This window comes from Melanaphis sacchari, unplaced genomic scaffold, assembly GCF_002803265.2.
Source record: "Melanaphis sacchari strain LSU unplaced genomic scaffold, SCAv2.0 Contig80_pilon_pilon, whole genome shotgun sequence".
NCBI lineage: Eukaryota > Metazoa > Arthropoda > Insecta > Hemiptera > Aphididae > Melanaphis > Melanaphis sacchari.
Genome location: NW_020271570.1, coordinates 446,421 through 470,528, shown reverse-complemented (window position 1 = coordinate 470,528; position 24,108 = coordinate 446,421). Strand labels below are relative to the sequence as shown.

The following is a 24,108-nucleotide window of genomic DNA, read 5'->3' as shown; positions in this document are numbered from 1 at the left end:
TGTCATAAAAATAATAAACTATTATATAGTTATTTCTTTTTTTCTTTATATTATGATAATAGTATAGAAGATAATGGTTCTATACCATGTTATTAAATAAATAATAATAATTCTTTATTATATATATATTATAATACATAATATATTGTTTATTATATATTATATTAAGGTTTATAAATATTATAATTATCGCCTAAATGTTAAATTATTTAAGACTTAGTTTTTCAATAATGTGTTTTTTAACATAAAAAACATTTTTATTTTAATAAAAACGACAAATAACATATTCATGATCTTGCGGATATAAACCGTGTTCTATGAATAATAACTAAGTAATTATTTGTTGTGTTATTATTTTTCTTCTTGCTTATGTTTGTATAAGTTAAAGTAATAAGCAATAATCAATTTTAATTACCTTTTACTAAGGTTGAATCTACATTCTGTCCAGCGAGAGAATATCAGAAAACACATCAATTCTGCACATTCTCACATGACATCTTGCCATCGAAACTGATTCCACTACGACGGAATGTCAACATGAGGATACGTAGAATAGATTTTTCTTGGGTTTAGGTGTGCCCTATAACTTAACCGAGTAAAAGACTTTTTTTCAGTTATGTTAAGGACTTTTATTCTTGTTAGATATTAAATAGTATCGTTATAGAATAAATCCAAAACAAACTTAAGTCAACACAATAGTAGTAATTATTTTTATTGTTGTTATAATTATTTGTTGTCAGAGATTTTTAAGTGAATTAGTTCATACTCAGTAGATTTGGTTGTTCGCATAATATTATGTTACGTAGACACAAAATGTATTAAATCTACATATACCGGTTAATATGGAGAATTGGAATATTAGGTAGATAATGTTATGTTTAGCATTCTCATAAGTAAAACATAAAACATTCAATTTCTACCTACTTACATCATCATCAAAATATTACATTTAATAAAGGTAATAATATCATGCTATTATAATATCAAGATTTAACATATATTATATTGTAATAGACGCAATAGACAAAATATTTAACATCGATGATAACTTTATGAACAATATTTATCAATTAACATAAGTAAGAGAATTTAAATTTTTGATTTAGAATTAAAAAATTATAAAAACCTTATCAAATTAAACGTAGAAAAAAAAATTATTGACAAAGTAATTGGTGTGATTGTAATCGTTGTACTGCTGCCACACATTTTGTCATAAATTTCGTGCTCCTAGAAAAAAAAATACAATTTAATTGAGTAAACCATTTCATTACAGTTCCCTAAACAGCTAAATAAAAACTTTATTTCGTGTTATGAATTTATTTTCAAAACTGAGCTTTTATTAATCTTCTTTTTTTTTATTGTGTATGGACACATACGCACTGTCGTACGATGTGCCTAATAGATAAAATACCTAATAATTCATTTATACACGTTTAATTTTTGAGTATTGTTAATATTACCTCCGATGTGGCTATAAATGAAAAAAAAATAAATAACTAGGTAAGTATTTTAAACAGGATAGATGTAATACAATTTTTGACCATAATATTCTCTATTTTTGGCTATACCTTAGGTTGTACTGTAGGTACTTCAATGATTTTAAATACTTCTCGAATAATGTGTTGTATTTAATAGGTACCTAGTTAAAAATAATGGGCATTCGAATTTGACATGTAGACGAATGATAATTATTGATTTAAAAATATAACAAGTCCGTTAGACTTCAAGTACCTACTGTTCACGAATTACCTATATTTACCTATCTATGAATAATTAATATATTATTTACATAGGTACCTACACATAATATTCGTGAATAGGCGAACCTTAAATATATTTTTTTGCTTGATGATTTATGATGACGGTCATAGGAATATACTTACGTCTGGATGTGTCCTAATGCAAGCTGTTTTAGGTCTACGCCGCGGTAAACTATTAAACGCTTTATGACAACCCAGCGAACTATTGAACTCGTACATAACTTCTTTTGGCAAGGTATCAAAATTTTCCGATTTAGATGTTTCTGGACAATGCCCATTGACGACCAGTAAGATAAGGTTGGTGTTCATAATTTTTCGCAATTCATAAGGCCTGTTAAGAACATATTATATAATAAATGTGTATAGAGGTATGTCACTATAGGCATACTCCATCATACAGGATTAGAAATTCAAGAGTTAAGAGATGGGTTTAAATACAAATAGTTTTATATTTAGTAACGTAACTTTTCCATAGTATACAGGTATAGTATAGAAATTATATCAGTTAAAAAATATTATTTTGGATTAGGTTTTATAAAGTAAAAAATGTCACATATTAAATTAATGCCTTTAAATTGAACGGTCACGGAGTCACGGTGTACAATAATTTCGTTAAATAGGTAGGTATAGGTAGGTACGTCGTAGTTTATACGTACAATATCACTAGGAAAACCTGCAGTGGCGGGCCAATAGGAGAGTGGAAAGGAAGAAAATTTTAATCAAAACTCCAAAATAATTATTAGACAATTTCAATTTTAGATTAAAAAAAAATGTATATGGTATATTACCTGTCGCACATAGATTTACGTTCAACCTTTTCTGGAATTCTTGAAGTTAGCGTAAATAAATCGACGACACGATCGCAAGATTTTGGCCGAGTTCGATTAATTTTAACGTATTTTAATGCTTTTTCACCTTCGATCTTAAAACTGGCAATAGTATCTGCACTGTAGTTACTTTCTTCATCTTCTTGATAATCTGGAACTGAATATAACAATCGCAATATCGTTAGGGAAATGAAAATAAAAATAAAAATTATTAAAACATAAAAATAATTATACTAACTGTCTTCGAATATGGCTTGAGCCTTAGACATCATCCATTGGAAATTTGAATGAGCAGCCAACCATAATACACGCCCAATTAGCCATCCAATTAATTGTTTTAAGTGATGTATCGGCTACCAGAAAAACAAATTAATTTTTTTTAATTTAACTTATAAGACATTGAATATTAGAACAATACGTATATTTTATAAAAAATGTATTCTTTTTTTTATTTGCTGTTGGCTTCTATTAACATTCAGCTCCAGTAAAACTATAGAAGGATACTAGTGGAATTAGTAGTTGGCGTATAGTATTAGAAGCATTAGTGGGTTTAAAATTAGAATTTAGTTTAACTGAAAATCTAAACTACTAAACTAAAATAAGATTTTTTACATATTTTTTTAAAAAAATACGTTTTTGTTTACGTCATAGTGTCATACTCTAAAACACCGGAAAATGGACACACGAAAGAGGTGTAGCTAAATAGCCTATCCAAAATGCCGCGAGAAAAAATATATTTATGAATATTTAATTAATAATATTTTGTTTTTATAAGCTTTATAATTAAATAGTGTAGTTAAATAATTATATAAGTGTATTCATAAAATAAAAATTACTAAATTAAGAAAAAAATTTCAGAAGAAATTTAGATAGAAAAGCTATCGTTAACGCTAAAATTCATGATGACTATGGTCCATGGGCTCCTTATGATTTCAAAAGAGAGGTGAACAGAAATTAAGAAATTTTATATCGAAAGAAAGTTCAGCCAAAAAAAGAGCAATCTTGGAAAAAAGTGAATAACTTTCGAAACTATAATAATTAATTAAATACTTACAGTATACAAAAATGACGAACTATTTGAATCGTCTTCATTTTCTCGCTTAAAACATACTCCTTGATAGTCAAATATTGTTATTTTTTTGTAAATTTTTTCTTTTACCATCATGTTCATAATTGGTCCTTTGACTTGACCAAAGAATTTTCCAGTATCCATCGGATTTTCCGATGCAATAATATAACCATTGTTATCAAGTAAGTAACAATCTCGTTCTAAGGATTGACAAGTGTCTTTTGCCGATGTACAACCAGTTTCTGAGTAACACTAAAATATTTATAAAAAAAAAATACCCTTAATTCAAACCACCTATAATAGTTAGAATGTATAAAATATAGAATCCACCTGTTTTGTAATGTTTGAAAACAATTCTTGAAGAGCTGAGTGTCTGAATTGATAACCGACAACTGCAGCAGCACCTTTCTTTTTATTTTCTTTACTTGTAACGAAAACCGCTTGACTCGCTGTTACCAATGTTGATTTAATGTTTTCTAAAAAACAAATATTATTTTTTTTTAAAAACGACTAAAATATTTAATTAATTATTTTTTTAATGTATAATATTTTTGTTTATTCAAATAATTTTAAACAAGTAAATTTAATTGATTTCTAGTAGTTAATAAACAGAAGACATAACTATATGTAGGTAGTTTTGATTCGATGAAAAGCGAATGTGTATTAGAAAAAAATCATAAATGTTTTAATAGGATACGTTTATGTAACTTATTCCGGTTAGGTGAAAACGCTATTTGTATTAAAAATGCAAACATGGATTTTTACTTATTTTATATAGTTTGTTATTGGACATTATAAATTTATTTATAAAAATTCTCAATATTTAACCATCAAAATTGATTACTTGCCATTTTCAAACGGTACAGAATATACATAGCTTTCATCGTTTACCATGTTATATTCGACCGCCCTCCTGTACCAAACTTCTTCGATAGAGTAAACATTTTCGTCAATGAAATGTCTGTAAATTATATAAAATGAATTTACAATAAATGATAATTTATTAAGACTATTGAATATTTTATTTTACGGTTGTTGGTTTTCTTGGTTATAAGAATAATTGTACGATGTCTTGGGTTTGTCTTCATAATCCATCCATCGGGTAAGACCACTATGAGTAGCAACAAAAGCCAATGTAACTCCAAATCTCTTTTCAAATTCGTTTCTAAAAACATATAAATAAAAATAAATGTTAATTAAATTAGTTTAACCGACCCATACAAGTACTTTACCTCGGTAATAAACTCATCAAGACCGCTGCTGGACTTCATTAAGACAAAATAGTGCGATGTGTTAACGTGAAAAATATTAAGTGAAATATAATATATAAAAGCGCGTGAGTAGTGCATATAATGTGATTTTAATTTTACTCAAACTAATAAATAAGCTCATAATAGTATAACATTTTTTTGGATATTATACATTTAACTGTAGTTTCTCATATTTTGATAAAATCAAATCAATGAAAAATATAGGTGTTATACGTATACATCTATAATACGCATAACTATCATGCGCATGAGTAGATATTAGTCTTCAAATTATTAAATCTCAAATTGTGAATAATTGGCTATGGTAAATTAAGAAATTCCAAAAAAATGTTATTGCACAAACATATTTTTATAATTTTTAATTGAATACTTAACTATATATTGTGCAGTTGGATTCGTGAATTAAAAAAACCAAGCTAAAATTAATCATCTTATAAAATAACTTACTTTTTTTTCTTTTCTGTATCATTTTTAGCTTCTGTAAAAATACCTTTAGTCATATTGGCATCGTATATCAAACTAAGCATAAGTTCTTTGTCACCTGAAAACAATAAACCTTAAATAATTGTTACTGCAAGTCTATGCATCATAATTTGTTGTTATTTATTGTAAGCCATGCTTTTTGGATAATTTTAATTTTAAAATTCTTTAATTTTTAAACTTCATTTACGAGTTTTAAGCCTTTATATTTGATTTATATTTGTTATATATTGCAAGCAAATAATATCAAAGCCAAATCATAATGAAACACAAATACTAACACAATCAAAATATTATGTTAACTTTTCAAGTCAAGGTGCCATGTATTATAACTAATATGTACATGTGTGTATAATTCATAAAAATCATGAAAACATTTTTATATACAACGTTTGGTAGAGGGTTTCCGGAGTATAATTTTATTGGATTCAAATATAGGTAAAGTTATATAATGTAGACACTAAACAATCTGAAGTTATATTATTCATGAACAAAATATAATCATGAAATATGATTTACGCACGATAAATAAAAAATATTAATTATATATGATTATAATCACTTTACATAGGTACACGATATCATTCACAAATATTTCTGTTATTATTTGGTTAGTAGTAAGAATTACATTTTTTCGTTAATTGAGTGATATCCAATGATAGGTATTATAAAATATATATACTATGCTATACCAGTTACTATTAAAATTATCAAACCTATATGACTCTATATTTAAATGAAAATTAAGTATATAAATACATACGCTATGTAGGATGTAGCCATTACAAATACCTAATTAAATTTTTCATCAATAAGTATTTGATACAAAATATAGAATGTAATAAAACAGAAGATATTATATTCTAATAATAACAACAAAAAATAATAATAGTTTATCTATTTTCCTATGAGTAAACTAAATATTTGAAAATGCAAGAATTAACTTTACTACAATAAGTAACTAATTGAATTGTTTTTATTTTTATTGTTATTTGATTTATAGAATTACAATGATTATGGATATTGTTTAACCAAAACTAATATTAATTGATATAGGTAAAATAAGTTAAACATATTGGTCCAATATTATTGGATGCCAATTGGTTATTAGCTATTGGAAACTCATCTAATATAACTATCTATAGTTTGTTTCTTCTATGTATTTTTAAAAGTACTTTAAATTTACTTTTATCAGTTTTAACTTTCAAAAATACTTATTAAATCCAATTCGCTATCAAAAACCACCATTGAAGTTAAAATTTGAAGCAGTGAAACAACTTAACGCAATGTAAGACACAAACAGAAAATAAAATTGGTAAGTATAAAAAAAAAACATAAATCATTATAAAACAAACAAACTCATTCATTGCTTCACTCGGAATTTAAAAAATATGACATTGTTTTTTTTTAATATTGCCTAACTATTTTGTAAAAACATTTTAATATTTCATAATATAACGCAAAAAATAAATTATACCTACTATTTTTATTTTTTTTTAAATATTTTTTTTTTTGGTTTACGTGTTCAGGATTATAAAAATCAAATAAACTGATTAAAAATATAAAATAAATATTATACTCCACAACATTTTAACTTGCATAAAACACTGCGATCAAGCTTGATCATGCAAAAATATTAACACTAAACTCACAATGACATTTGCAATCGAATTTTTCTTCGGGTAATATTGACCCGTTTGCTGCGAAAACAAATAATTACTAATCCTACAGCTCGTTAAAAATATATATCATTATTTATAAAGCTAATACATATTATATTTTAAGGTATTATTAAATATTATTACAAATGTTTAATGTTACTTTTTAAAGATGAAAGGTAAATAGCTATACGAGTATAGGAAGCAGGTTATTAGAAGCAAGACTTAGAATATATACTCACAATCGTATGATTCACTGTAAAATCTTGGAGGAGGCCATTTATTCCAACTATTATCGGTTTTACTGATTCTCTTTAAAAAATGCTTAAGTTCATCTTCCGGGGTTTTAAATGACGTATTATCACCATCATCGTATGAATATCGACAATAAAGCCTGGAAATAAATAATAATACGCATTTCAGTTTGAACTAATTGTTTTAGCAATACATAAATATTTTTAGTTTAATAATTTGTAATTTCCAAGTAAAAAATTATAAATTAATATGTATGGTGAAAAAAATGAAAAATAGATTAATAAAATAAAGTAATTATTAACTGATATTATTTGATAAAAAATAATAGCTTAAATATGTAAATTATTTTTTCAAATAAAAAATTGTTGAAATGTATTTGTTGAAATGTATTTATTAAAATATATAAAATCATTTATTTTACTACTTTTTTTTTTTTTTTTTTAGAGTGATACAATTTAGTGTTTACCAATCTGGATGAATTCTCCACTCGTCATCTTTGAAATAGTCCAAAAGGGATGTTCCTAGATAGTTTATAATACAATATTAATTTCAATTTCATCAATTAGCTTATTTTTATTAAAAATTACTTGTTGTATTAAGATTTTGAAATCTGTCTGGTATTTTGACTCTGTATCCAAAATGCTTTTCTTGTAAAGCAACCACTACTGTAAACGGAGTTCCTTCAACAATCGAAAAATAATAATGCCTCTCTGCCGTTGTTGCACGTCTCTTTTAAACATAAATGATACTTGTATTATTCATTTAAATCAATAATTAATTAATTCTATAGATTACATTTAGTTTATTTATTTATTTGTGTATGCATTAGATATATTATTTTTTTCACAACTTAAACTTTAGGTTTTATGATCCGTACGTGTATAGATTGTATATAACAAATAAAGAAAACAAAGTTTTTATGATAAAAATTGTTTGTCATACTAACAAAAAACATATGATTTTTTTTTTTTATTATTTATTAATTAATTATCTATCAAAGTACTATTAGTTATGAATATACATAAAATTATTTATTTTGAATTTAGTCTCAGTTAAATGCTTAATATAACTCATGATACACAAATTTAGTATGTAGATGGGATAACCAAATTGTTAACATAAAAATATATTATATTTTTCTTATTAACAATTTTAAAGTAAAATTTGATTTATTATTTTTATTTTTTAATAGATATAAATAATTTACTATATTGTCGTAATGATATTTCACAGTGATTTCTCGATCGCCAGTTGTTTGATTGATGATATAATCACGAAGCTGTAAAATGTAAAAGAGACAAAAAATTTAGTTTTAGGTGCATGAAAACAAAGCGATTTATATGGTTTTAGATAAAATATTTATTTCAGCAGAAAATATTAAATTGATTAGTCAAGCTATAGTTCAATGAGTATTCCTTATAAAATATAAACCCAATGACCATGATTTTGATGAACTGGAAATATTTCCTATTTCATAATATTATATAAGACAGTAATAATTTCAGAAGACTTCATTTATGTTAGATTCGTCATCTACATTATTTCAGCTGTTCGAAATAACCACCTAAAATTTAACAATGACACGGAGCTTTGTAAGTAAATATTATTCATAAATAATTTTTGTTTAAATAATAAATGATGTATAAAATGTATATTACACAATAAAATGTTGAAAAAAATCTTCTAAACTACTGTATTTTTTTAACACGTATATACTTTTTATTAATATAATTTTTTTACATTATTTTAATTATTTAATACCTACCGTATAACGGCATTACATTATAGCTTAAAATACACACATAAATCTTTTATTTTAAAATATTTCTGTTTAAAGAACAATATTTTCATAAAATAAAATTAATACTTTTGTTGTGTAATAAATTCAAAAATTAAATAGTATAAAGTAAAATAATTTTACTCTGTTTTAATTTTTGTCAAAAAACAAATACAAATTTACAAATTAAATTTCATTACAACAAAAATCTAATAAGCATATGCAACATGTTTTAGAAAAATTCAACAAACAATAATTATAAAACAAAATTTAATATAATAATTAAAGTATTTTTGCCTTGTTTTATATCTAAAATATATTACGAATAATACTTAAATTATAGTTTATAGAAATATTGGTTAATAGATTGAATTTAAACGATTAGTAGTGATTTTTATTATATTATCACGAGTACATGATAGATATTTATTGTATTAATAAACAGCAATATATTTTTAAAATTCTATTGATATTTTTGTCTTTATAATGTTGTTTATTAAACAATGACAATTAATTGTTTTTGTTTATGATTATTATTAAAATTTTATTAAGTTATAAGGTTATATTAAGTTTTTATTTAAACCATCTAATAGGTACTAAAGAAAAATTACAAATTGGGCGAAAACAGTTGTTTGTAATAAATAATTTGAGTTAAAACCTAATCAATTATAAATAAAGATCATTATTATTTAATAATGACAACTTTAATATCTTAGGTATGCTAATTATTTTTTTTCGCAAATGTATAGGTGGTTTGTATAGTTGTAGCTATTTTTTCTCGTCTCGATTGCAAAAACATAAATGTTATTCATAAGTCTGGTGGTCCAGATAATGTCATCGAAAAAATTCTTTTACCACAGAATGAAACAACAGCTTTTTTTGAGACAGACAATACAGCAATCACTGATGACCACAAAGTTATAACACCACAGAATAAAACAATGAAATTTCAAAAAAACATCACGTCCTCCACCACCCAGCAAAATGAACCTGTGGTCGAACGGGATCATTTAAGAACTGATCGGAAACTTAAGATTCGTCAAGTGCCTGTGGACGTTCTAATGATGGCTAATACCAACGCGATGAACAATATGAATGCCGACCAATCATACTACCAAAGTCCTTTAATGGTATATCCGTTTTCTATGATGAACACATATTATCCCAAATACTTTCCATACACATACCAGAGAAACCAGGGCATTCCTTACATTGGATAGTAATAACAATATATTAATATACATTAAAAAATAAAAATAAATTAATAATAATATTACGAAATCATATAATTGTTAATTTATTATGTAATGTTAATTTTTTTACTAACCGCGAGTATACTTTCATTGAATACCCTTGCATTATTGTCAGATTCAACAAGTTCCACTTCAGTCACATCAATGCTATTGTAATTCGGCTTCAAAATATCTCCAAACTAAAAACATTTATTTTTGTAAAAATAATATTCGTTTGTAACTAATCTAATAAATAAATTTTATTTTAAAATGTAACCTAATTTAATTATATTTTATAATAATTGTATAATAAACCATACATTTATTCATTAAAAATTAAAATCAGTAATTCATATCAGATATATATATATATAGTGATTTTAATAAAAAAATAATTGAGATTTGATAAGAACATTTTAAAAATAATATACAATCTAAATATACATTTTTAGACAGTAAGTTTATATGTTTATTTTTATTTATTAAGATACGTGTTAATAAGTGGAGAAAAAACGATTGTAGATTAAAAATTTAAAATATTTAACGATGGAAAGATTCTCAATATTTAAGTAGTAAATTTGACATGGTCAAATGTTTGAGAAATGTCCAAGAATACTGTAATGCAAATTTTTCTCCAAGCTAAGTGATTTTAAGTCAACAAATTGATGAATTTGATGAATACTCGATTAACGTTCCGTCAATCAAGCCAATAATTGTTAGGTAATATTAATATTTTTATTAAATGTGTATATGTTTTAAAATATGTTTTTCAAAAATGTTTAAAAAAATAAACTAATTTGGATGTAGAATAATTTAAAGATTCGTTGAAGATTTTTCTATTAAAATTATAATTTTAATTGTCTACTACAAAATCGAACAAGATAATCAAAATTCAGAATTTAATTAAAAAGTTATCATTTTTTTTTTTTAGTAGTTGTCGTAGGGGATAAATCATATTAAAAATCAATTAAACCAATGTTTAATGTGTATCAATAGCCAACGAGATCGAACAAAACTAGAACATTATTTTAACAGAAACGAATTTATACAATTAAAAATTCATCTAGGGAAAAATATAATTGATATACATGATACATTTTTTTTTATCTATATATTTCGTTTTATACTAAATATTATCGTATGTATTATAATACTAAAATGTGTTTAAAATATTTAGAGAGGCAGTGTTAAGAAATGCCTGATTATTTGTTTTCATATTATATTGCTATCGTTCATTTAACATTTAAATGGAACCGTTTAATATTTTTTCATTTTTTTTGTTCAATCTTTTAGAATATTATTGTTTTTTTTTTTTTAAATAACTAAATATATATTTTAAAATATACTCAATAGTGAATAAAAAAAGAGAAACATTTTATATTTACTTTCAGAAATCACAATTTACTTACAACTGGTCTGAGATCTGGATGTGTGACAATAAAACCATTATTTGTAACGATGAATGCATAGTTATTGACACCCAACTGAAAATCACGGATAAATATTATTTATATTATAAAACCAATAAGACATATTTCACTAACTATGTGAGGTGACATTGCTTCTCGTAAATCAGCTTCGGGAACATCAGTTCCAACAACACCAAGTAAATGGGCCACTTTTGTCTGCAAACATTAAACTTTTTTACTTATAATAGGTTAACAAAAATAATTATTTCAATAAAAAATGTGCGACATTCAAAGTCACCCTTTTAAAAATCGCACACCAACTAGTTATATTATAACTTAAAATTATATTTCAACAAAACAAATTAAATAATACTAATAACATAACATTAAATTTGTCTACTCTATTTTGCTTAAATTAAATCAATTTAAGGTTGTTGTTTATATCTACAATATACTTAAATTTCAAATTACTATTGATTCTCTACGCGCTAGTCTTTGACTAAAATATATAAAACACCTTTTCAAATTTGAATTGGGTTTCAATTAGGCCAAGTATCTATTTGAAACCAAATATTAGTTCTAACTATAATTTCTAACTAGGTACCTAAATAAATATAATTAAACATATTAGGTCCCTATCCGTCGCCATTATTTAGAAATTCTATCTAAAAAAATATTAATTCTAAACATAGATTTCTAGGCGTTCTAAATTTTTACATTTAATCTATCTAGTGCGTTAGTTAGGCACCAATATTTGACACTTAATTTTAATTACTAATAATACAATATATAATATAGTTGATAATAGATACAGAATTGTTTGATATAGAAGAATAAATTTCACAATATAATGTACTATTATAATAAAATATGATTACTATAAAAATATTAGGATTTTTCTAAGGACGACCAAAAAAATTATGGAAGACTACCTGCTGAATTTTTAAATACCTCTTTTGTTTCCCAAACCCAGTAGTTATCATTTATTAGCCTTCTTATTGTGATATTCTGTTGGGAAATAATTATTAAACATGTTTAGTATGAGCCATTAAAAAAAATTATATTAAATATTTGTTTAATAATCTGCCGGTATTAAAGTATTTGTCAAAAATATACATACTATATACAATAATAAATTAATATGTTTTTTTTTTTTTTTGAAGGAGGGGAGGAAGTAAGTACCACCACATAACGTGTAGTATATACATTAATAATATAAAATTTAAAACTCATACATCTTAATAGTTTTTATTAAATTAATTTTAAATAAAAAGTTTTAGATGATGTATTATTTTATAGGCATTAAAATAAAAATTTTAAGTTTAATTGAGAAATTGAGATTAATAATTAATTTAATGATAGATAAATAATTTATAAAAATAAATACTTAATATCTATACATTACTTAATACTTATATTTTTATTTGTTTGTAATGTTGTAAATTCAAAAGACTGACAACCAACAGGCACATATTTTTAACCAATAATAGGTAATTTAGACTCGACACCAAACTAACGTGTGATCTACCAACAAATGGCAATCTAAGATAAAGCGTTGTAACCGTTGTAGCCTGTAGGTAAAACATATCATCTACTGATTGTTGATAATTGCCATTAGAGTTCTAAGTTTAATAATAATTTAATAATTTAATAATAATGTCGATATTTTTTATATTTAAAAAGATAGGTCAACAAATACTTTTATAAAATATAAAAATGTGGTAAACATAATAATATTCACACTGATTGAAGGTAAGGAATATAAAACTCTTGTCATTTTAAAAACCACAGATTATACATCAATCTGTAAATCATATTTAGTATTTTTTGTATACTAATATTATAAAATAGTGAAAAATAGTCAAGATCACACAAAGGACTCATCCCTATAGTTCTTAGAAAACATAAGATACATCCTTTTTTAAGTATTTTAGCCTTAAAGTATAATAGTGTTATATTATATTATATTGATATACAACTTAGTATTTATATAAATTATTTTTCTCGGTTATAGTGCTTATAAACTATAGAATCTAAAAATATTGTGTTTTCGAATAACGGTATCTTAAAAACTATAACATTTTAATCTAGTTTTTACTTAAGTAATGCAATTTACTATGACAGTGTAAAACTTTATGATATGCCGTAGTCAGAACTTTATTTTTTGGATAACTGCATTTCATACTTAATTTTTAAGTTATTACTAAAGATCTAGTTATATAACTCATTTTTAAAAATAGCAGTTTTTGACTTTTGTCAAAGCCAATCCAAGTAGGTATTACGTAATTAGGAAAAATCAATTCGAAATTAGCACACTTATTTTTAACAGTTCATCGAAACGAGACCAAAATTGTTTTATTTCTAGAATGCATTAATATATTAAAACTTAAAAGAAAACATAAGTTCAATAAAGCTGATTTGAAAAATGTATTTGACAATATAAACTAGATTTCTTTTGAAACAAATAGGTAATTAGGGAACAATGAAAAATTGATTTAATTGGTCTGAAACACTATGTCTACAATTACCTACGAAAAAAAGTTCAAGAGGGAAGCGAAACACGCACTTCTAGTCTCTTTTTGACTACGACATGGTGACTATGTATATGATGTATAATGTATTTAATATTTTAATGTGGTGTGTATTCAAATAATTGAAATTGTATAAAATCAATAACAAATCAACGTTGCGTTGGAATACAAAAAATTGTATTGAAAGTATTCCAAAACAATGTACAGCTTTAATCCTTCTAAAATGAATTTATAAACAAAATGAAAGAAATTGATGATTGTTGCATGTTAATGTGACTTCAAAAATTATTTTTTATAAACTTACCATTTCAGTTTTTTTGTCGAATGCTGGCATCGCAAGAGACGTTATTAAATTGTGTTTTTTTTGCCTATTCACGTTAACATTTTGATCCAATTCCTAAAAACACATGAAATATAATTTAGTTTAAAAATATATTTAAGTATCAGTATGTACTTTTCTTTTTCGATCTCGTTCTCGTTTTGCTACATTCTTTGGATAGAAAAATGTGTCTTTTGTTCTTTTATAACTTATCGTATCATCATACTGTTGTTGACATTCTTCTTGTTCCCATAAATAATCAGTCATTTTTGGATCCTAAAAAAATTATCAATTAATTTTATTTTGAACTATTTATAAATGATAAACTATCATTACAGTAACATCGGCGTATAAAGGCGTCCAAATAACCGGATGATGAGATTGGTGCAATACCAAGGGCCTAGCCATTACCGGTAAATAGTGTACCACTTGCTCTCGAACTTCTTCTACCGTACTTAAATGAACAAAATACCCTAAATTAAAAAATGTTATAGTTCTTATTATCTATTTATGTATGGTTTTAAATTTAATACCTATCTAACATAAATTTATATCAATTAAATTTAATATTTTAGATTATAAAATATTTACCATGATTTGCACAAGCCATCCATTGCATGTCTCTTATTTCAGGCAGTTCTCGACTAATTAGATAGGTAAATACTCTTACTGGCATACCCATTGTACCATTCTTCCAATTATGTGATTTAAATAATTCATAAAAGTTTTCTGGTACACCATCAGTGACCAACATGATGGCCTGATTACACATAGCACCCAAATTTCGTTCGCGGTACTAAAAATAAATTGTATTTTTTATGTTATCAAATTTAATTATGTTTACCAAAAAAATAATTAATCTAAAGTATTAATTTATTGTGAATATTAAATACCGTTTCAAGCGTGTCAAACGCCTTGGTTAATGCTTCGCTAAAATCTGAGATATTATTTGGATCAGCAATATTTTCCACGCCTAATTTTAGTTCTCTGATATTTGCAAGTGTGGCCTGAATAAGAATAAAATATCCTTAATAAGATTTAACATTTTTTTTTCTTATAAAATAATAGATTATAATATTATTAACTAGTAAATATTTGATTGAGCTTAATTATATTTTTACAACAATATCTTGCGAAGATTTTTTTAATGTATCTACACTCTACAGTAGGTAATATACATTAAGAAGACGCCACACCCGTATGTGTTGTTTTCGTCTCACATAAATATAACAATACATTTTTGTTTGACAGAATCCATTTTATATAGTTAGCTTTAATATTGGAGTAAATTTACCTATTATCAAATTTAAAGGTAAGAATATTATTAAATTCATCTTATAGGCTTTTATTGATATTTTCATTTTTAAGTGAATTATATCTCTATACAATATTACAACTTTAAAATGTTCATAACTTATTTTAAAATTATAATATAAATAAAAGCCTATGTGATTGTTTAAATAATATTCTTTCCTTCGAATTTGATAATAAGTAAAATTATTCTAATATTAAAGTTAACAACAAAATATATAAATTCTACTGAACTCAAATTTGTCTTTGAAAAAAAGATGTGTATTATCAAAAAATGAGATAAGTATAATAAATAATTTATCATAAAAATTAAATATTTAATAATTCATTATCGCTTTAAAATTGTAATTGAAAATTAAATCCTTTTAACTATTTTATTTCTTAATTTTTAAAGTTGAATAATTAATGCATACTTGTACAAGTAAACCTTTGAAGCACGGCACGACTTCATTCGTTACATTACTAAATACAAGAACATTCACGTAGTCGTTCACTGATAATGTATCCAATAACGTATTTATCACATGCCTGGCAATGATTTTACTTTGTCCCATCATTGACCCAGAATTATCGACTAATATAAGAATATCTTTTGGACTGGCTGCTGCTTCTACGTACCATGGTCGCATTCGACAGTCGTACAAATCTTCTGGTTGATCTGGTTTATCTGGCCATTCCATTGCTATAAATAATATACGAGTAATAGATTAGTAAGTAATTAGCTAAATTAATAAATACAAAAGAAATTGAGAAATTTGAGAGTATTTTTTCAACAAAATAGTTTAAAGCTCAAAACATTTGTAAATCTAGAATTTATTTAATTTTGATAAATTTGTTAGAAGTTCTAAAGTATCTTATTTGATAATTTTAAAATAAATACAATACTATTTTAATATACCTGATTCGTGTTTTAAAAATTTTAAAGAATGAATGAAGTTTTGTTTATTGATACATTTTATTTATTTAAAGAGACCGCAAGTTTGTATTTATTTTAATATTAAGTACTTTAAGATATACTTATAGAATCTGAATCAAATAAGTAGATACCAGTATTTTTGGAAATACGAATCTTAACTAAGTAAAGCATCATGCTTTCATGATTCGTCCGATCAAAAGCTTTTGCAAAGACAGTATAAATTGTTGACGATTAAAATGATACACACACATACATTATAAATATACTAATAAAAAAATATATACTTTGTATAGTTAAAAATATATTGGTATATATTATTATATAAACATATATATTGGAATATACCTGGAAATTGTCGCATAAAACCAGTTGTACTACCAAAATATTGCCATGATAATCTCGGATCAGTTTCGTAATTTTTTTTAAATGTCGCATCCAGGTTTTCTGACCATTTGATAGCCTTAATTACATCAGTTGCTAAATTGTAATGTATTAAATATTTAAAAATTATTAATTATGAATTAAACAAAAAAATATTAGAATCACGAACACGATTATGAGTCTAATATGTTCTGTTTATGTATATAAATATTTTAAAAGTGTAGTTTAGTGTCTAGACATTGAACTCACCCCGGTCATAAACATAAGTTGGTATGTGTACAGAACTATACGTAGTGTTTACAGGTGTATTGTAAAAATGAGAATTTTCTTTTAGATCATCTAATAATATATTTGTATTTGGTGTAGCCTTTTGTGGTTTTGCATTTCGAATCTTATAATCATTGCCCGGAGGTTCATCGTCATGTGCTGAAACTGCAACTTGTTCAACGCTTTCTAAAATTCTCTACAAAACAATGTATAATAATATAATCATATTTATTAAATAGTTAATATTTTTTATTAAATATCGTGTATGTATACATACGAAATTAATTTACAAAACTTAGTTATCAGAAATATATATTGTTACTAACTTTTAGAGATTGTTGTTTTTTATCCATCATTGATTTAATAACACTCGAAATGTTTGCTACCAAAATTTGTCCATTCCTTGCTTCTAATTTTGATTCTTTGTTATATTTCTATGCATAAAAATAATCGCAAATGAACCAACAATATATTTAAATAATATTTTATTGTAAAATAGTATACTATTTAAATAAATTAACTACTTTTAAAAAAAATGCAAAATTGACTGATAAATTAAATTTTTAATGTATATTAATGGTTAATATCCCATTGAATAAATGTAATAAAATTTAAAAAATGTTAATTTAATTTTAGGAAAAAATATTAATTTTTAAAATATGTTCTAGTGCCTTTTTTTTTTTTTTTTTGTCTAACCTAATCTAATGATTACCTAAAATTTAAATTATTATTATTATACGAGTAGTGTATTTTTATACAAATTAGGTACTGATATTGGTTGAATTATATAATCTGATCTAATCTTTATTTACGAAATCGTATTTAAATAAAATGGTGTGGATATCTTCTCATAGTTTTAAAGCACATTACTTAAGTTCCGTAACTAGGTTTAAGTGTATATTTGAACATTTACCAATTTATTATTAAGTTATGTACAATTCAACAGTTTTAACTAAATTTACTGATAGTTTCTTGGTGAATTAGGAAAAAAAAACCACTGCTAGCCTTGACCACCTGTTGACCAATTTTTGATGGATCTATTGATTAAGATTAAGTGAGATGCTGCTTATACTTTTAATAAGTATTTCACACATTACAATTTTTAATATGAAAACTTGAACGGTACATTATACGTTAGTTTATTAAAGGAATATTTTAAATTAGTTATGTACGTAGCATAATTGATTATTAGTATAATTGACATAATTAGAAGATTTAAGTTAAAACTTTAAGCTATCTTCCTCCTTTCCCTTTAGAATATTTAGTTTGTCTACAGCACTATTAACATAAATAGATCTATTGTCTGTTTAATTTTTAATATACTATCCTATTAATTTATTTACATTTATATTATAACATTATATTACTTAATATGTTTGAGGCTAAAATTTATAGTCAGTAAGTTGAAGGTTGCTTAATTTTGATAATGGGTAAAATTTCAAGCGTCAAGCCCCCTATATATTCAACCAAATGTCCGCCAATGATACGTAGCGATTAATTTAATCACAGCTATAGACTTTACGGAGTATTTAGTCTGTTAATAGAGTATAATACATATAAGTGGTATACAGTTATGATTTTTGTCAATAATAATCTTTGTATGTGAAGATGAGTGACTTTTGAAACATTGTGTACATTAAAATGTTTTATATTTTTATATTATTGAGTTACATTAAATCATTAAAATAACCATTTAATAATATTAAAATGTCATATTAAATGCGTGACACGGATTGAGTAGATATAATATTTATTTTTACTTATATAATGAAATTATATTTTTAATTTAGTTAATTACAAAATGTTGTAATATTCAAATTATATATTTAAGACTTTTTAATACATGGTAATGATAAACCTGAAATTTTAAATTCAGATAAAATGATAATAGGAACTAAATAATTTATCAAAAATCTAATTTATTTAGATATAGTTAACTAAGCCAACTAGAGCCTAATTATAATCCTTATTAATTTTTTTTTATTTATTTAGTTAAAAACTATTAGTATAATATAAAATAATACGGATTACATATATTATTTAACATACCTATAACATTATTTTTTATAAAAATTGCAATGATAATTTAACTAAAGAAAAATATTTTATAACAAAAATCTCAATTCTAAATACTTTACACTCACATAAATATCATATTTAATTACAAACGTGTAAAATGTTTACCATATATCTAGCTAAATTAAAATTTATGTAATAGTACTTCAAACTATTAAAATTTTTAAATATTATAGTATTAAATATTGTAATTTTTATATTTTGATTGTACCAGCTAATTATAAATATATATCTATCACATTTATTTATGTGTAATATGTCTCGTAGTTATAAATATACTTACGCTTTGCAGTGATTTTCGATTAGTTATATATTCTCCGCAGTTCCACAATTCAAAGTATAATTTTTCAGCCCACGTTTGCAGCCTAAGGATACATTTTTTTAATAGGTATAAGTAATATACAATAAACATAAATTATTTTTACAAAATATACATAAATCGCTATCGTCATTTTAACAATGGTTAATAAAATTAACAAAAAAAAAAAGAATTGGATAGGGGGCGGTGGAGTGTATACGATTTTGTTTTTTCATAAATTTCAGTGTTCCCTTCATTTCATGAAGTAAGAGACGCTATATAAACGCGACACCATGGAAATGTTTACTTTTGAATGGTATGTATGGATTTTGTTTTCGTTTATTTAGTAAAATAATAGTTATTATTCATAAAAATTGCCTATAAGCTAGTAGCTTCTTTGGATAATACAATAGACACTAAAGAAAATCAAAATATTCAGGTTTAAATAAAATGTTACCATCCAATGAGTTTATACTTAATCTAAGAATATTACATATGATAATTTACATGAGTTGTTTAATTTATTATTGCAGCGATAAAATAGAGGTTTAAATTTGTCTTTAGCTCATACTATACTTTAAAAAATCATTTGTGTTATTGATAGTATGATTGTAACATAGAGATTAAATCTTAAGGAAATAAATTAAGAGTTTCAGGAAACGTATTTTGAAAAAATAAAACTTACAATTTACTAAGTGTTCAAAAAATTAATTCTACTGAATTTTTTATAAGTCTTTTAAACAATCTTAAAATTAGATTATTTATTACACAGTCGTCATATTCATCTAATTTTTATCTAGGTTTAATGAAGAGTATGACCAATTGTTAGCAGATTAAGATAATTTTATTTCTAAATTTGACCCGACAACTTCTATGTACAATATGGTGATAAAATGTATACGCTGCTTGTCTTAAAATTTAAAGTTGATGAGACCAATCCTAATGGAGGTTTCTGTTAATTCAAAGACACAAAAGAAAAAAACTCTGAAGATCTTAAAATAATTAATTACTGCAATTAAGTATAGCGACTTTATTTTTAGAATGTAAGCGTTCATTGAGTTTAATGAATTGTATCCCCTAAAAGAAATTCTTTGGAATCCGTATTCCGTACATATTTCATCGTTAGTGCTTAAAATTGTGTTGGTTCATTAAAATAGATCATGGATTGAGAAGGGCAAATAAACAACAGAGAAAGAAAATCGTATTAAAAAGATATAGATTAAAGAAGAAAATGTAAACAAGTCTGTGAAATTTAATCAAAGAATAATTTATTTTCTGTAATTATTGATTTTTTCATAAAATAATTTTGTATTTATGAAAAAAGTTCGAGTAACACTACTCATAAATAATAAAATTAGTATTTACTATCTAATATGTTGCTGTTTTTGTATTAATTATTAAATTTATTATGTGTGGTACGATGGACGTCGTTGTTTATCTTAACATTTATCTGCTATGGAACGGTGTTTTTTGAACTAAAACCTACGCCCTTCCTCAATTTTTATTTCAATTCTAGCACTGTAGTAATATTAAACACAACATTTATAACAGCCCTTTGTTCTTAAAATTGCTTTTTAAATATATTGAATAATCATGATCAATTTTATTATTTTGTTAAATATGTATTATAATATTGTTATTATAATTTATAAATATAACTGTATATAAGACCTCTATTAAAAAAAATGTATGATTGAGTTTTTATATGTTTAGATCAAACATCTCGTAAAAATTAAATAAACAATTAAATATATTTTTTTTAATATTTTCCTTGACAGAAAATACAATTGTGATAGTATTAAGGAAATCGATCGTCTTTCTCTCCTCTTAGGGACTTAATTCATTCATTTTTAAACGTAAAAATGTATATAAATTGTAGACTGTTAATATTATAAGTTTTAAAATATAAAAAGAATAAGACGTTAATACTTTTGAACTAAGTTTTAGGTAAAAGTACGAAAATTTTTTTTAAATATTTATTTGCGCTATGACACTAAATTTATTATCATCCCCGAATAAAAATGTTGTCAACACCACTTAAAATACGTATAATTTATAACACAGGCTCGTTAAATTTTTATCAATACTGAAAACCAATTTTGGATTTTTTTATAAATGTTTTACGACGTGATAAAAATACATGAATAGGTACAAAATATGTTTTCAGATCCCCAGACGTATTATATTATATTAATTTAAGGCCTACATTTTCGTATTCTATTATATACCTACGTTTAATGATAAATTTTAAATTATTTTTAAACTATATTTAATACATTATGCTAGCTACCAAAAAATTATTTTATCTGCTCCGTTAACTAAATATATTCTACACAACATTTAAGTATAGTTATTAGGTACAATTTATAATATCAACATGTCTCCCCCATTTTTTGTCGGATGATTGTATGAGCCGTCTGGCTATTTGGATTACAAAATGAGCAAAACTTCAACCCCCCCCCCCACCGATTAAATACAATCACATATTCAAATTATAAGGGTGCTGATTTCAAAACCGGAGATACTAAGCCACCCAGACCCACCTCCCAAGTTGCGCCTGTGCACGACGAGTACATTAATATAATATAATTAATATATAATATTAGGTATCTATTTCGAACGACCGATCACAATATATTATAATACCTACGTAGGCATGTCATCTATTTGTTTTCCCGTGACATGTATATAATATATAACCTTGGTATATAGGTACTTACAGAGCCGTTTTGACGGGTTCGTTATTGTCGTGTTGAGCGCATTCCCGAATCGTGCAACACCCGTATAGGAATAAGGCGACCAAGACTTTGGCGGATTTCATGTTATCGTCTCTCTCACACTCTCTCTCTCTATAACAACGATTTTAATAATATTATATACTATGTAGTATACTGCATGGCAACCTGTACGACGTGATGCACAGAATTATTGCACATAATGTAATTTATTTCTATATCATGAGTATGCAGACGATAACAACAGTGATAAAAAATATGAAATTATACTGCAGACGTCGAGAGGGACGAAGATTTAAAATAAATAATAATATTATAGTAACGATACGGTTGAACCGGACGTGCACGAGCGTACATGAATATGATATACGAGTAAACGGCAATAATTAAATGTTAATAATAATTATTGTACGACATTTGTGAAATGTAATTATTGTGTTATCGGGTTTGTTTTGGTTAAACCGCGGTATCCGTCACCCGCCGCTGCCGCTGGAACACTAATGACACTCTGCATCGTCGCGCTGTCGGCCGGCAAGCCACGAACCGATCGATACGGAGACCCCGAGGTGACTGAAACGAGTGAAACGCATGGCGCATGTGTACAACGCGCGCACACGACCGTCGCGTACGACTCGACTTCGAAAACGTCGGTTACGCCACCACGTCTGTCCGGGCACTGAATGGCGATCGATTGTGTTTGGTATTTTTCTATTGTCGCGTACCCTTAACGTTTATCACGTTATTGTTTTATGATGGTAGTGTGACGAGATTCTTAATATTAAGCAACAATAATTAATACGTACAAATTTAATGACTACCTATAACTCTGTAATATACCTAGATAGAAAAGTTTTCATTTTGTTAAAACGCGTCTTTGCTACGGCGTTACCGGAGTCTCGCCATAAATTATGTACACCTACCTAATTATTAATACGTATTATTATTATCGAAATCCAAAAATTTTCTAAAAAAACTAAAAAAAAAAAAAAAAGGGAATCGGCCACGATAGAGAAAAAAGGCTAAGAAAATGTCAAATGCTTACCCGCCTTTAATTATATAACCACGCTACCTGCAGTAAGTTAGTTAGTTACTTATATGTATAATATATTATACTACTTATTTGTAAATGACCTATTTCGGTTTGTTTATAATTTTACACAACTGTTGTAGAGCTTTGAGATAAAACGTATTGAAAATAATATACCTAGTTTTTTTGAATTTAAAAATTTTAATTTTACACTAGATATACTCAAATATCAATCTTAAAAAAATGTAAAAAAATACGATTCGCAGAATGAAAATTCTTTTTGTTTGAGAAACTTAGAATTAAAAACCATATAGGTAGTGAACTTATTTATAGACTCATTTTATTTATAATTGTAATACCTATATGGCTGTATGTACATTTGTTTAACAGTGTTTTTAAATTTGTAATATAATGCATGTAAATATTAAAATTTTATATTTTTCCTTTATTAGTTTATTACGAATATAAGTATACATAGTTTCTACTTCTACTTATTAGAATTATTGCTG

The 24,108-nt window shown here is 25.0% G+C and overlaps 2 protein-coding genes across 5 annotated transcripts; one reads left to right on the top strand and one right to left on the bottom strand.

The window, feature by feature from the left end:
- Positions 1-1,090: 1,090 nt before the first annotated feature.
- LOC112601964 (voltage-dependent calcium channel subunit alpha-2/delta-3) lies at positions 1,091-23,132 on the bottom strand. Of its 4 annotated transcripts, XM_025349863.1 has the most exons (30): positions 22,558-22,658; positions 19,823-19,904; positions 17,790-17,897; positions 17,446-17,659; positions 17,161-17,292; positions 16,313-16,581; positions 15,482-15,595; positions 15,180-15,384; positions 14,925-15,061; positions 14,724-14,864; positions 14,574-14,666; positions 12,690-12,746; positions 11,874-11,954; positions 11,739-11,813; positions 10,425-10,529; positions 8,528-8,599; positions 7,908-8,049; positions 7,787-7,841; positions 7,308-7,459; positions 7,060-7,107; positions 5,375-5,468; positions 4,889-4,921; positions 4,687-4,821; positions 4,505-4,617; positions 3,987-4,132; positions 3,642-3,908; positions 2,826-2,940; positions 2,549-2,744; positions 1,884-2,091; positions 1,091-1,227 (listed from the first exon to the last, which is right to left on the bottom strand). In XM_025349863.1, exons 1-30 carry the CDS (start codon positions 22,656-22,658, stop codon positions 1,117-1,119), a joined length of 3,801 nt encoding a protein of 1,266 aa, XP_025205648.1. In that variant the 3' UTR covers positions 1,091-1,116. The 4 variants fall into 4 exon arrangements, with proteins under 4 accessions (XP_025205648.1, XP_025205649.1, XP_025205650.1 ...); XM_025349864.1 differs by lacking the exon at positions 4,889-4,921 and having other exon boundaries at positions 22,558-23,132; XM_025349865.1 differs by lacking the exon at positions 7,060-7,107 and having other exon boundaries at positions 22,558-23,132.
- Positions 8,808-10,383, top strand: LOC112601966. The gene is made up of 2 exons (XM_025349867.1): positions 8,808-8,912; positions 9,847-10,383. The coding sequence occupies exons 1-2, from the start codon at positions 8,898-8,900 to the stop codon at positions 10,315-10,317; spliced, it is 486 nt and encodes a 161-aa protein (XP_025205652.1). The 5' UTR covers positions 8,808-8,897; the 3' UTR covers positions 10,318-10,383.
- Positions 23,133-24,108: the final 976 nt, after the last annotated feature.